The sequence below is a fragment of the Athene cunicularia genome (assembly GCF_003259725.1).
Source record: "Athene cunicularia isolate RWA chromosome 1 unlocalized genomic scaffold, athCun1 chr1_part1, whole genome shotgun sequence".
Lineage (NCBI taxonomy): Eukaryota > Metazoa > Chordata > Aves > Strigiformes > Strigidae > Athene > Athene cunicularia.
In genome coordinates, this window is record NW_020799091.1 from 21,221,371 (window position 1) to 21,234,471 (window position 13,101).

Sequence of the window (13,101 nt, forward strand, 5' to 3'; positions counted from 1 at the left end):
AAATAAGTTTAAAAAATGTAAAATTTGTTTTTAATACTAGAGATATATAACGTGTTGTTTTACATTCTTTTTACAGATCCACTAACTTCACCAAATTCATCTTTGTTTAATGACTTTGCTGCTCTCAGTGTGTCTCAAAGGAGGAAGGTAGGCAACAACTAAATTTTAAGTAGTATATTTGTATGTGAGTTGACAGAGAAAAAGATCTGGCATAATTTGAAATGCTAGGTGAAATAAGGATATTTCTTCTAATGTTACTAGATTTATTTTTATATTTTGCTGTTGATATAAATAAGATTTTACTACTTCATTTTTCCTACATGGGATCAGACTGCTTCTACTATAAAGAAATATTCCAAGCACTTGTAAACAGAAGTTTATAAAAATGCTTTGAATATGAAAATTAGGACATAGCCCACTGAATTTAAAAACAAATAGTTTTTTTTTGTACTGAGACACAAGCCACCTGCAAGCCTTCATGGCAACAAGTTCTGAATACATAAAAATAATTCCGCCATTTATTTGTACCTGATGTGAAAGTAATTTTTACAGTTCGAAATACATTTATTTTGAAAAGCACTCTATGATATTATTGGGAATTCTTTTTCTGCTCTAATCTGTACTAACAAATCTTTCTTTTGCTGAAGGCTAGACTGAATCTTCACCTTTGACCTGTGCCAACACAGGTTGTAGTGTTTTCCAGTTATACACTTACAAATGCAGTGGCTGGAATAAGAGACAGAAGTTTGGTCACGCCAGAGTTCCTTCTCATTTTTTGAACTGTGGCTTATCAAAAAACATTATCTTGTGCCAACCAGTTACCAAATTTTACTTTTACTGATGACTTTCATTTTACTACTTTTCTTATTGTCTGCATGATCTTGAACTTTCCTGTAATTGATAATGCATTGTCTTGAAAGCAAGCTACATCAGCATGCGTGTGACATTTTATAGAGAGCTTCATTTGTGTGCCGGCAGTTGGGAGCTCTGTATCATTCCTGCAGGTGAAGATTAAGCTTAAAGATAATTACCATAGTTGACCCATCGGACTAATGTTCCTTGATGTTAAATGCTGTTGTAGAATGTATCCAAACTACATGGAATCTCTGAATTGCCCTTTTCCTTAATGCCAGTATGGTGCACTGGAAGTTGGATGTAAACAACTATAAATGTGTTGTTTATCCACTTAACAAGCATAGTAAGAATGAAAATAAATATACATTCCTTTTTAACAGAGTTTGCAAGAACTGTATACACATATACATGTGTGCATAGGTATATGTATGTGCATCTGTATGCGTGCTTAACCAAAGAAAATGAGCTATTGTACAGAAGTATTGCCAGAGTGACCACTGCCTCTAAAAATTACTTAAAAGTTAATTAAACAGTACAAAATGAAAACAAACCAATTAATGTTTGAGTGTAAAGCTCAAATAACTTAAAGCTCAAATACTAGTGTAGAGTCTTTTCTGACTTGATCATCTTTTTCCCCAAGAAAAAAACCAACAAATTAAGCCACTTGCCGCTAAAATATTATCAAGAGAAAGATTTATCTGTGAAACTGACTGACTTGGATTTTTTCCAATTAATATTACAAATGTAACTGGCATTAATTGAAAGAGGTTTGTGGTTTTTTTGCATATTAATAATTTATTGTTTGTTATGACTGATATTTTGTAATGTATGTTTGTATAAAAGGTTGTTAAATAATACTAGTATAGGGGAAGTTTTAATCTAATATTACTTGAGCTGTCTAAAATCTAGGCATCAAGGCTCCCTCTATAGTCAGCAGAGAGAGGTGAGCAGCTTTAAAGGAATGTTCAGCTCACACTTAGAAGAGTATTTTGGAAGAGATTAGATGTCAGTGTCTGCTTTAAGTGGATAAAAATTGATGGCTGAAGTGATGAGAAATTAATTGCACTTCAGTGACTGACTTTTACTACCAGACAATACATTGCAGATAGTTAAGGATGTAGTTTCTTAGTATTTTTAGTATTTTTTTTTTAGTAGAGTATTCAAATTGTATTAAGTGGTTTCCTCAAAGGCACTAAACTCTTGAGTGCCAGGTATTAAAAAACTTACGTGATTTCCTCCCATCCCAGTTACTGGGGTTTACTTAAAGCTTGAGCAATGTGATTTATCAGGCCAGTGCTTGACGCCTGCTGTAAGACAAGATAGATAGCCTTCTAGGAGTGTGTGCATCTGTTCACTGACTCTAAAGGGAGCCTTGGTGACTAGATCAACTGTAGGTGTTTACAACATCTACTATTTAAAAAAAGAAAAACCTTTCCATTTTCTTGCTAAGAGCCCAGGGCTAAGGTTTTGTTTGTTCTGAACTAGCTGGCAAAACCAGCATTTCCTTCGTTTATCACTGACTTGGAGGACAGATATAATACAGTCTTGGTAAGTGAATAAAGAGCAATCACTTTATTTTAAAAATTAGAATTATGATATTTTAATTATTTAGAACTGTTAAGTTATTTGCAACTGTGTAAAGACTGCATGTTTGTTTTATGTAAAAACATGAATAGTTTCTGTAAAAGCATGTAATATGTAGGTGTAATAAGCAAGGAAGTTATTAGTCTTTATTGTCTCTGAATATTGCTGATCATGTTATCCTGGCAGCTCTTTAACAATGGGCAAGCCATATGGACATAAATTTTTGATATCAATAAAATATTAAAGATAAGACTTGATAATTGTAATTATGAATATCCTTGCTTTTTAATTAGACAGCTTTTTTGAAGCTAGTTAGTGTGACTGGGCTATTTAAGTTGCTTATGATTATTTTGATGTTTAAAGATGTTCTGCTTTTTATTTAAAAAGTAAACATAGTCCTTGAATTTTTATGAACATTCTTGAGGTTGTTTTCTCTGTTCAGAAATTATTAAACTGCATTTCAATTTTAGATTTCAGGAAAGCTAAGATTACTATTTAAAGACATTTTTATAGGATACTTAAAATGAAATCAAAGGAGCTAAGTATTTCTGTAGATGGAGCCTTGGTGGAGGTTCTGTCAACTGTAAAACCTTCTGGATTTACTGTCCGGTTGTTGTAACTCCACATGCAGTAAGACAAGCAACCTTAAAGTGAATATCCTATAAGAGATTTTCAGGTAAGTATTAACCTACAATGCACAAATAGGATTTGTGAAGCATGGAACAAAAGCTAGAGTTAGTAATAGACTAACCCTCTTTCCTGAGAATAATTATGTCACACTTATTTTATTTTTTCTTCAAATACATGTTATGCTTGTTAAAAATACAGTGGCATTCTGAACTTGAACTTCTTGGGTGTTTTTTCTAAATTGGATTTAGCCATTATATACAAAAAAGTTCTTCTCTAAACCCTGAAATGAGCTAACTGGAAAACTTGCATTCATTTTGGTGGTTCTGGTAAACACTTCATAAAAATATGTGCAACATAACTGATCAGAATCTGTTCCAAGGGAATGACAGCTTAATGCACTAAAAAGAAAATATATGCTGAAATTTTTGTTTAAATTTGTTCTGAGACTGTTGCCACCAATCCAGGCGAAAGTGTTTCCTTACTTGTCACTGGTCAGCTTTACAGGGTAGTAAAAAGCCTTGCTTTAACATTTTACTTGTTTTTTTCATACCTTCAATCCTCATGAAAAGTGAACCCTTCTGAAAAGTTCCTAACACTGGTATATTTCCATTTCATTTTTTAATTGTTCAGTCACATGTAGAGGAGGGCCATTAAGGTAATAACCATTAGTCCACAGTCTGGAAGGAATGAACCAACTGCTGTAATGAACAACTTTCAATACCGTTTTAGTATTGTTTTGTATGTATTTTGTTTAGAACTCCTTTCATTTAGGTGAGTAAAAGCCAGAACCAAAGGACTCTAGATTAGAATGGAAAGTGTGGGAGAGATTATCTGGACTGAAGTTCACTCAGAACAGGGTGCTGCTGTTTAGTGCTCTATGGACATCTACAGCAGGTTAGACTGGACAGCAGACTTCTTTAATTCATGTACTTTGATCAGCAGTAATAAATGTGCAGAGAAAATTATTTTGAATCAAAAGACTGCCTGTAAACCTCATCTGCATAAATGCAAGCTTTTTAATGAGTACCAGAAGAGTTTCCCCCCCATCTCGTGTTAAAGAAAAGAATAAAGATAATTTTGCATCCTGTGGAAACCAAATTCTTAAGACCTAAACTATTGCTAGTTTATTTTTGAGTGTCCTGTCCTCCATCTAGTGTTGTTACCTGTTGGGAAGCTATATTTCTCTGCAGGTTCCATCTCCAACTCTATCTTGACACCTCTGACACCTATCTTTATATTGCATAGGGGTGTTCATTGAAAAGCTATGTGTGCCCTGTTTGGTCTTGCTGTATTTACCTTTAATGAAAATGTGCCAAGACAATTGTTTCATGTTTCATATCCTCCTGAATACCATCTCACAGACATGAATCATGCTCTGAAAGTTGAGGGGTCATCACCAAACACCACATTATGTTACTGTGTTGTAAACTGCAGAATTATGGCTACACAGACTTCATAATGTACCTGAGCTAAATTTGTATTGCAAACCTGAAATTTTCCTTCTGGGATTATACACTGCTACTGCAGTCATAAAACTTTACAGTTTATAAGTGATGCAAAAAAAAAGTTGTTGCAGGAATATAGAAAGACACGATATGCTGCTAGAGAAAACTAATAAATGTTTGCAGGTAATATGATGTTTACCTCAGACTAAAATGTGTTTTAAGGGTATGATATCATCTAACCTGTTGTACATTTTTCTTTGGAATAGTTAGCTATTGGAATTGTTCCTTGGTTGTGTGCTCTTGCTGTCTTAGCAATCACTACATAGTATGATGTTTATCATTTCTAAGTGTGACATGAGAGAATGATTATTCACATTCATTTTTGTGTATAGATTAGTGATCATTGTGTTATGTAAGAAATCAAATTATTAAAGCACTTCCTTTTAGAAATATGTAATGTTTTTACATTGATGAGGAGTTGTCATATTTTTGTTGCCTCATCCTATTGTGTATTTGAAGGAAAAGAGCAGAATAAGATGACTGCATAGCACAGCACTTACCTTAGAATTGTATTAAAAAGACCTTTGCTTGTTTTGGTTTTCTGTCTAAGCAGGTCACATGTATGTTATGACTTACAGACATCTAAAACTTTAAATGCAATCCATACTCCCCAATTTTAAAGCATAACTTTCCAGTTAGCCACCTAGACTTTGTCAGGTGCAGTTTATAAGCTGAAGCAGTTAACTGCAAATGTAACTTTAATGGGCAAGATGCTTTTGCTTATATTTACAACCTTTATTTGCTTATTTCTGTGCTAAGGTGTATGCAGTCTTTAAGAATGATTTGCAGTAAAATAATTGAAAGATCTTTTTTAAACTTGCCCACACATTTGTTGAAGACATTATATAAATATTTAAAGAAGCTAGAAAATACCCTGGTTTTGAGAAGTCATATGCCTAGTAAATATCAGAGTAAGAGTTGCATCAGTCTTTAGTCCTCTTTTACCTATATTTTTGGTTCTTAACTGTGCATCATTTTTCCACTGTTTTTATGAGTAGTATAAAAACTTTTGTTCTTTTAGAAAAGAGACCTTTAAACATTAAAAAACCTGTAGTTTGCTTACTGGGTGCTCTTTTAACAATGGAGTTTTGGAAAGTATGTCTTGGGTGGTGGTACTCTGGCAAGTATTCACTACACAGAACTATCTGCTCTAATTATGGTGGAAAAAGACTACTTTTCCACCAGCTTATTTCAATTCAGTGCTGGTATTAGTTTTTGAGTCAATAACTTTGTCAGTATAACTACATCCATGTTAGGTTTTAGCTGTTGTCGTAATTCATACCTCATCCAACCTAGCTAGGCTGCCAAATTGGTGAGAAAAGATTTGACTTAAAGATATGTCAGTTTTCCTTAGCTCCTTCTGAACTCATTGAGATTTTCGTCTTCAGCATATATATATATACACTCATTAAATACACTTTTTAGGGTGTACAACTGAGAAGTTTTCCTTAGCTGTGGTTTAAAATGCATGACATAATGCCTGATCTGTTGCGCTTTTACTCTAAAATTTGATTGAAAAAATAATGTTGTTTTTGCAGTGATAAAATACATTGTTTTGGAATAAGACATATTTCCATGCCAAATTGCATGCTTTAGTTTTCATTGAGTAGAAGAATCTTTTTTGTTTGTCTCTGTATGATACTTTTCAACTAGTGAGTTTTGTCCCCAGCCAAACCCAGGGTTTCATGATGATTTTTTTTTTTTAAAGAAAGGGATCTAGATGGAAGGGTGGCTAGTCTTAAAGTGCATGTAATCTCCATGTACAACATTATAAACTTTAAAATTATAATCATTCTAAATGTAAGCATACTGTTCCTTTTTTTTCATTAAAAAACCCACCACTCAACAATAAACACCAACCAACCAAACACACAATTATTTTTAACCTGTTGTCCAGGCTCCTGTTCCATTTTTAGTTGATATCAAAGTAAAAATTGGTTCTAATCTTTAGAAGTTGAGGTACAGAAAACAAATATTGTCTGCATCTCTACCAGTAAGAGGTTGTAAGGAAAGAGGAATAGGAGAGTGTATCTTGGTTAGCAACAAACCAAACCACATGAAGGATTTTTGTAGCTCTGTTGGCCACAAAGCTAACAAAGTAACAAGATAATCTCTCTTTTTTGTATTACCACCTTATCCTCTGTTAGGATACTTTGGTGACTGTACTTAATGTTTAGGTGTAACACCTCATAGAATTTATTACTAAATCTAGTTATGCAGTTTAATCACAATTAAGATGATGTATAGCTGATTGTGTCTGTATAGGGATTCTGCCTGGACTGTTGTGTTTTTCTTCAGTAACTTGCTGAAGTTCATATCCATAACTGAGTGTTTCAAGTACTGTCTTATTCCAGCTAATTGGTTATGTGTTGGGTGAAAACAGCAATAGTGATACCAATGGCTTGTAGTTAGCTTTTTCAAGACACAATACAACAAAAGTTGGGGTTTTTTCAGTAGACTAGCAACCTAGCTAAGCATTTAAACTCTTTTTCTAATCATCTCTTTGCCACTAACTTCTGTTAAACTGAAGTCTTACAAAACAAGTCAATGTTGAAACTTAAAATTCTGTATGTTGCTTAATTTTGTTTTAAGTAGTACAAGGAAAATATGATACTATATATCTGATCTTTCCTGTCTTGACACCGTAATATTTATTTTTATCTGTTTGTACATGCAGATACAATCAACTCACTGTACAACAGATGAGCCCTAGATAAGGCTACTGTGATACCTTTTAGCTATGGTAATTTAAGGTAGTACTGCTTAGTTTAGCCTCTGATGGGGAAGGCTTAAGATCACTTCCATTTGCTTCAGTAGTATATGCACATAGACAGCATTACCATAGCTCAGATTATTCACAATACTTTAAAACATAGTCTGTTCATGTTTTTGTATGCCAAACTTAATTGTGTGGGTTTTGGTACAGAAAATGTTTTGTAAATCTAAAATTCAAAGCCCACCAGAGCTAAGTGCATTTGAAAGAACAGAATGTAATTTTGGACATGACTGATTCTGAAAAAAATCCAATTTCAGATCTTCAGTGGAAGAAAACTTTGAAATTGTATAGTTTGATTTATCAGCTTATCCAGACTTGAATATTATATGGAAGTTATTAGACAGGAGGAGTCTTTGCAGTTTGAATCTTCATAAACCTTTTCTTGTTTAGATTTATTTGTCTGGGATAGTTTTGTAACATCTTACACCAATGGCATGTCCAACCCTGAATTAGAAAGAGGAAGTGTGGCTTTGCCCACTGTCCTTGAAACAGGAGGAACTAGGGGCAAAGACACTGTTAGAACAAGTAGTAGGAAGAAAATAGACTTGCTAAACATGTTCCCAAACTTACTGTTGAATGAATGGGAAGCAAGTAATTATGATGACTTGAGGAATATTTTCTAGTGTGGGCTAATTAAGTTACTCATTTGTACTAATGTTCTGATGTGAAGATGCTACTCAGGAAGGACTTTTGTGGTTTTCAAGTGGATTTCTTTTGTTCAAGTGTAATGTTTCTCAGACTTTGAGGGTTTATCTTTCCTAATACAACACCTTCCCCCTAATCATGCCAACCAATAGCTTCCTATCATTAATTGCTGGCAGCAGCTTGGTTCTACAGGGCAAGGGTTATAATTATTAGATATGGTTGAAAATGCTTACCCTTCTTACCCTGGGGAGCCAAGCTGTTGCTAGCAATTAAAGGTAGTTAGCTGTTCCCTGCCTCATGTAAACATTTTCAGCCAGTAATTACTACTGCTTCACACTTCTTTGCCCCAGAGGAACTGAACTCTTCCACTCGTGCTTTGTAATAATTTGGGGGTTTTTTATTTTCTCTTATATTTCATTTTAATTATTGTAGTTTAACCTTATTTTTCCATTGAAAGATGATAGTGATGTTTTTGACCTTTCACATTTGGAACTTGTAACTGTATTGGGAGTTGCAACCTAGTTTGAGAAATACTTGCTAAAGAATTACAAAGTATTTAAATGCTTTAGCTGCCTTCTCCCCTTACAAGAAAAGGTTGTTGAACTGTCACTTAATCTGTATGACTGAACAGGAGGGGTTTTTTATATCATTGAAAAGACTTAAGGGAAGGCAAAAATGCAATTGCTTTTGTAATCATCCAAGAGAAATTGTCCCCATGCTAAGAAATTTATTTGCCCAGATTGTCATGCTTCTGCTTTATGTAGATGCATTAGTTCAGGTTAGTTCATAAATGATCAGTGATTGATGAATTCTTGCTTGTTTCAAGATGCACTATTCTGTCTCTGTTGCTTTATTTGTTGCTCTGTGTAGAGGGCAGGGAAGTGGCAAAATTGATTGGCTTATTCAGACTGCTCAATCTATTTGGTCTTTCCTTTTGATTGAATCTTTTCTCATGGCAGACACTTTTTTCCTGCGTTTTCTTGTCTCCTGATTTCTGAATCAGATGTCATTTTGCTCATTGAAAACAAGTGTAATTTAGAATTATTTTGGTGCAAATAGACCAAAATTTATTTCCAAATAATATTGTATATTCCATCTTCTAATGTCTGTCTGAACAATGAAATCCTGGCCTAGTAATGTCCTGTTGAAGTTTTATAGTAGATAATGAAAGTATAAATTTAATTAGGTCTCGCCCACTTTTTCATTTAGTTTTTCTATACTAGTAGGCGAAGAACTATTGATATATAAATTCATATTGTCTCTATGTTGTTTATGGCATAGAATTGACCATTGTTCCCCCCCTCCTGTATCGTCCTACATAAAACCTAAAATACAGTTTCATTTTGTTGCCTGGAATCTGAATACCATTATAACAGAAATAGCCTCCCTTCAGGTTGACTCACTTCCTCTTTTGTTTTGGTTCTCCTTTTCAAAATATTTATAGATCACCTTTTATTGAGGATTAAAAGAACCCTTTATGAATAGAAACATGTTTGTAGTCTGAGGCAAATTGTGCCCCTGCACTTGGTAGAACATGGAGAGAGATGGGGAACCTGCCAGGGAAATTGTTGTTCTTCATTATGTTATTATTTCCAGTAGCCAGGCTAAGGAAAACACATACTGCATTCAAACTCTGCCCTAAATCCAATACTATTTATATGTCTGCCTTCTCAGACCTTACAACTTTGCAGTTCATGGTATTAGTAGTCCTTCTGAATTACTAAATTGCCCAATAGTTGAGTTGAATTGGTAAGTTGACCAATAGTTGAGTGATTCTCCCAATAAACAACCAGTATTAGATTTACCATGATCAGGTTTGCATTTGAACTATAGGAGATCTTTGTGTTACCCATCACACAGTTTACCAAATTTCTAATTGTTATGCCAAAATTCAGTCCTACTTATTGTTATTGAAGTTGGCTAATTTGATCTTCATGGAGTTTATTGCCTTTGAAGTTTGTAGTCGGTATTCTTGGGGGCTTTTTGTTGTTTGGGTTTTTTTGTGGTTTGGTGTGGGTTTTTTTGTTTGGGGGTGTTCTGAGGCAAATGAGATAGTAGTGACTCTACTCAGTTTTAATTCTTTCCAAAGCTTTCAGCCTAAAAATTTTCAGGGAAGTAGAGGAGTGAATCTGTTTTAAGTTTTGGTTTTGCAGCCATTTTATGGTAGTTTTGTCCTGTGTTTTAGAAATTGTTTATGTGAGTGCGGATTATTCTCCAATTAGATTCTTGCCTTGTTTTCTGGAGGAACAATTTTTAGTTTGTGTATTAAGGTACATGTTGCTAAGATTTCTAAGGTGCCAAATGAAGTAGATATCTGAATGAAGGTAAGTTGAGTTTTGATTACTTAGTGATCTATATCCAGATGATGGTAATTTTATTTTCACATTAAGAAAACCCCACACAGCAGAATCAAAACAGACCAATCTCTACAATTTGGTCCACTTGTTGATATAATCGTTATAAAAAGTCCTAGTCTAAATATGCATAGATGCTGAGATATTTCTTTTGGTGGTATTTACTGTCTAGGCAGGTACACATAGGATTGAAATCGTAGAGAAATCTGGAGAACTTCTGTACTTTTACCTATTTGAAAGTCTTTAACAGATTTTTGTTTTTACAGTGCTTTTTAAATTTAATGTTCATATCATGATTTAGAAATAGTTTCATTTGTAGACATCATTGCTAATGTGATAGAAAAGTCACTCCTATTGAAGTGCAAGTACCTCTTGCATGTTCACTTCCTCAAGCACATTTTATTTTCCCAATTTTAAGTCAGTTTCCAGTGCATTTATTATGGTAATTCTTGTCTGTTTTCACTTAAGACAGTAGCTGAAGTTAGTCTTTTGAATATTAACCTGAGCAGAAACGTTTTTCTCATTGAGTTCTGCTGCAATTGGCTATTCAGTTCTTTCTGATTTTTAAAAGCAAGTCTTCAGGAGATGAGTCTTGACAAATTTGAATATAAAAAGGCATACAAAAGCCAATGTTAATTTCTTGTTTGATAGAAATCTCAAGGGAAGTGTTCATTATTATGATGTGATTGAAGGTATTTGTTTGAGAAATACAGATTTTAATTTTTTTTTTTTAAAAAAATTCATTTTTACAGAATTCTCTAGTTTAGCAGCTGACTTGTGATGGAGAGTTTTGCTTACAAATAATTAGCAGTGCCTGAAGTTGTTTGTTTGGGGTTTTTTTTAAAGTATTGTTCATTATAATCAAATAGTCAGGATTGAAAGGAAACAGTCTCAGATAAATTTTACTTGCAAATTGTTTCCTATTCCACCAATCCAGAAATCATAACCACAGCATAATACCTATTTTAGTGTAGTTTTAGATGAGGGTTGTTAGGAGTGGCCTGGTTTCTCTCCTTCTTTTTCATAGCCCAGGAAGTATCGACTGGGGATGCTGGATGAAAGGATAGCTCCGGTGGGATCAAAAGCAAGAAAATCAAAGAACCCTATTGGCTGTCTGGCTGACAGGTGTAAAACAGGAGTACCCATCAATATGGTTTGGTGGAACAGAGTCACAGAAAACAATTTACAGGTAAAATTATTTTTTACTAGTCACTTTTGCAGTGTTTTGGATGTCTTATTTTGAATTTTGGAAAATGTTAGAAGCAGTTACTCCAAATATGGGTTGAGATCAGATCAAATACTTATATCACAATGTAGGCATAGTAGCCCTCCAGGAGAGTGACTCGGAGATGTTTTATTCTCTTCACCCATTGCTGTGCTATGTACTTTGCTTGATTATGTTATAATCTGTGGAGGTGGAGCAGCAAAAGTAATCATTAAATGTATTCTTAAAGCCAACACAGCCTTTTCTTTCAATTTTCATGTAAGGAAGGTTTCTCCTGGTAAAATTAGTAATCTTTGTTAAAATGATTGACAGTGCAAATAAATTCCATCACTACAGAATTTGAAGATGTACCACCATGATCAGAAACTTGTTTGTTACTTTGTTACTTTACTTTATTCCTGAATTTTCTTTAGCCTCTTCAGAGGGGAGAGGTACAGCTGGATTTGAGCAGCTCTGTACAGAAATAGCAAGTTATCCTTGGGATGGTAATGAAGGATAATTCTAGTCTAGGAGGAATCTGCTCCATGTCCCTTATAATGGGGTTTAGATGGAAATTATAGTGGTGGGAATTGCAGCACTGCTGCTAATACTGTTTTGCACTTCTTTAGTGCTTTTGATTTTTCAGAGATCATTATTGTAGTCTTTCTATGAGGATTATGTTCTTTTTGATGTTTTCTGAGTGGGTGAAATGGGTAAATTAACAACAGACATAACTAGAATTTGTGGCACCTTAAGAGTTTCTTTTAGTTTGCTAAATTTCTGCCATGTAAGGGCCAACATGAAGCTCATATGAGAGCCCTTCCATACCACTACTAGTTTTGCATTACTTAATGCTTGGACCTCTTTGTATTACTCAAACTGGGAGTCATGGGCAGCATGGGCAAACTGATGCTACGTTGTGTAGGGGCGTTTGGGCTGAAGTCTGTCTTGGCTTTTTTGGTGCGGGGAAAGCAGCACAGCCACTGGTGGAGAAAAAGTGAAGCATAAAGGAAGCATTGGTAGGAGGACAGGTAAGGAGCAGTTGGAGCACTACTTTTCTCAAGGGAGAGAAGATTGACAGATTGAATTTATTGTGTGTGTCTAGTGGGACTGTAAACTCTAATTAGTAGACAATTGTTCTGAGAAGAGAGAATTAGAAAATAGGCCTTTGAATTTCACATGGAAATTAAAGGGCAGCAAAAGCCCTGTTTGTACTCATGTCCTCCATTGTTTTCTCAGCTCTTGAGTGATGCAACAAGGTTTGTTGTTGACTTGCTCTACTTGGAGCAGAAAAAATGTTTCTGGAGGCTAAAGACCCAGTAGCCTGAGACTTATTGCTTCTGGCCAGGAGCAAATGTTGTCTTAGTACCTATGCCCTCCAAAGTTGTGTTGAAAGTGTGACAGAGGGAAGCTCAAGGTCCCCTGGCTTTCTGAGGTTAGTGGTGATAGCTTGGGATTGGCTGCAGAGCATGTGGCTCTTGAAGGGTGCAATTCTGAGCTCCTTTATTGTGCTAGAATCTCATATATATATATATATATATATATATA

General features: G+C 34.6%; 1 protein-coding gene across 5 annotated transcripts in view; it reads left to right on the forward strand.

Annotated features, from left to right (window-relative positions):
* The window catches only part of PAN3 (poly(A) specific ribonuclease subunit PAN3), a 93,740-nt gene that overhangs the window by 18,991 nt on the left and 61,648 nt on the right, over positions 1–13,101 (forward strand). For 3 of the 5 annotated variants that reach the window (XM_026858366.1, XM_026858342.1, XM_026858360.1), the window contains exons 4-6: positions 77–147; positions 2,341–2,403; positions 11,377–11,538. In XM_026858366.1, the coding sequence (XP_026714167.1) occupies positions 77–147; positions 2,341–2,403; positions 11,377–11,538 (296 nt within the window). Of the gene's footprint in view, positions 1–76; positions 148–2,340; positions 2,404–2,974; positions 3,116–11,376; positions 11,539–13,101 lie in introns of those variants that run through there. The other 2 variants (XM_026858351.1, XM_026858374.1) reach the window with 2 other exon arrangements.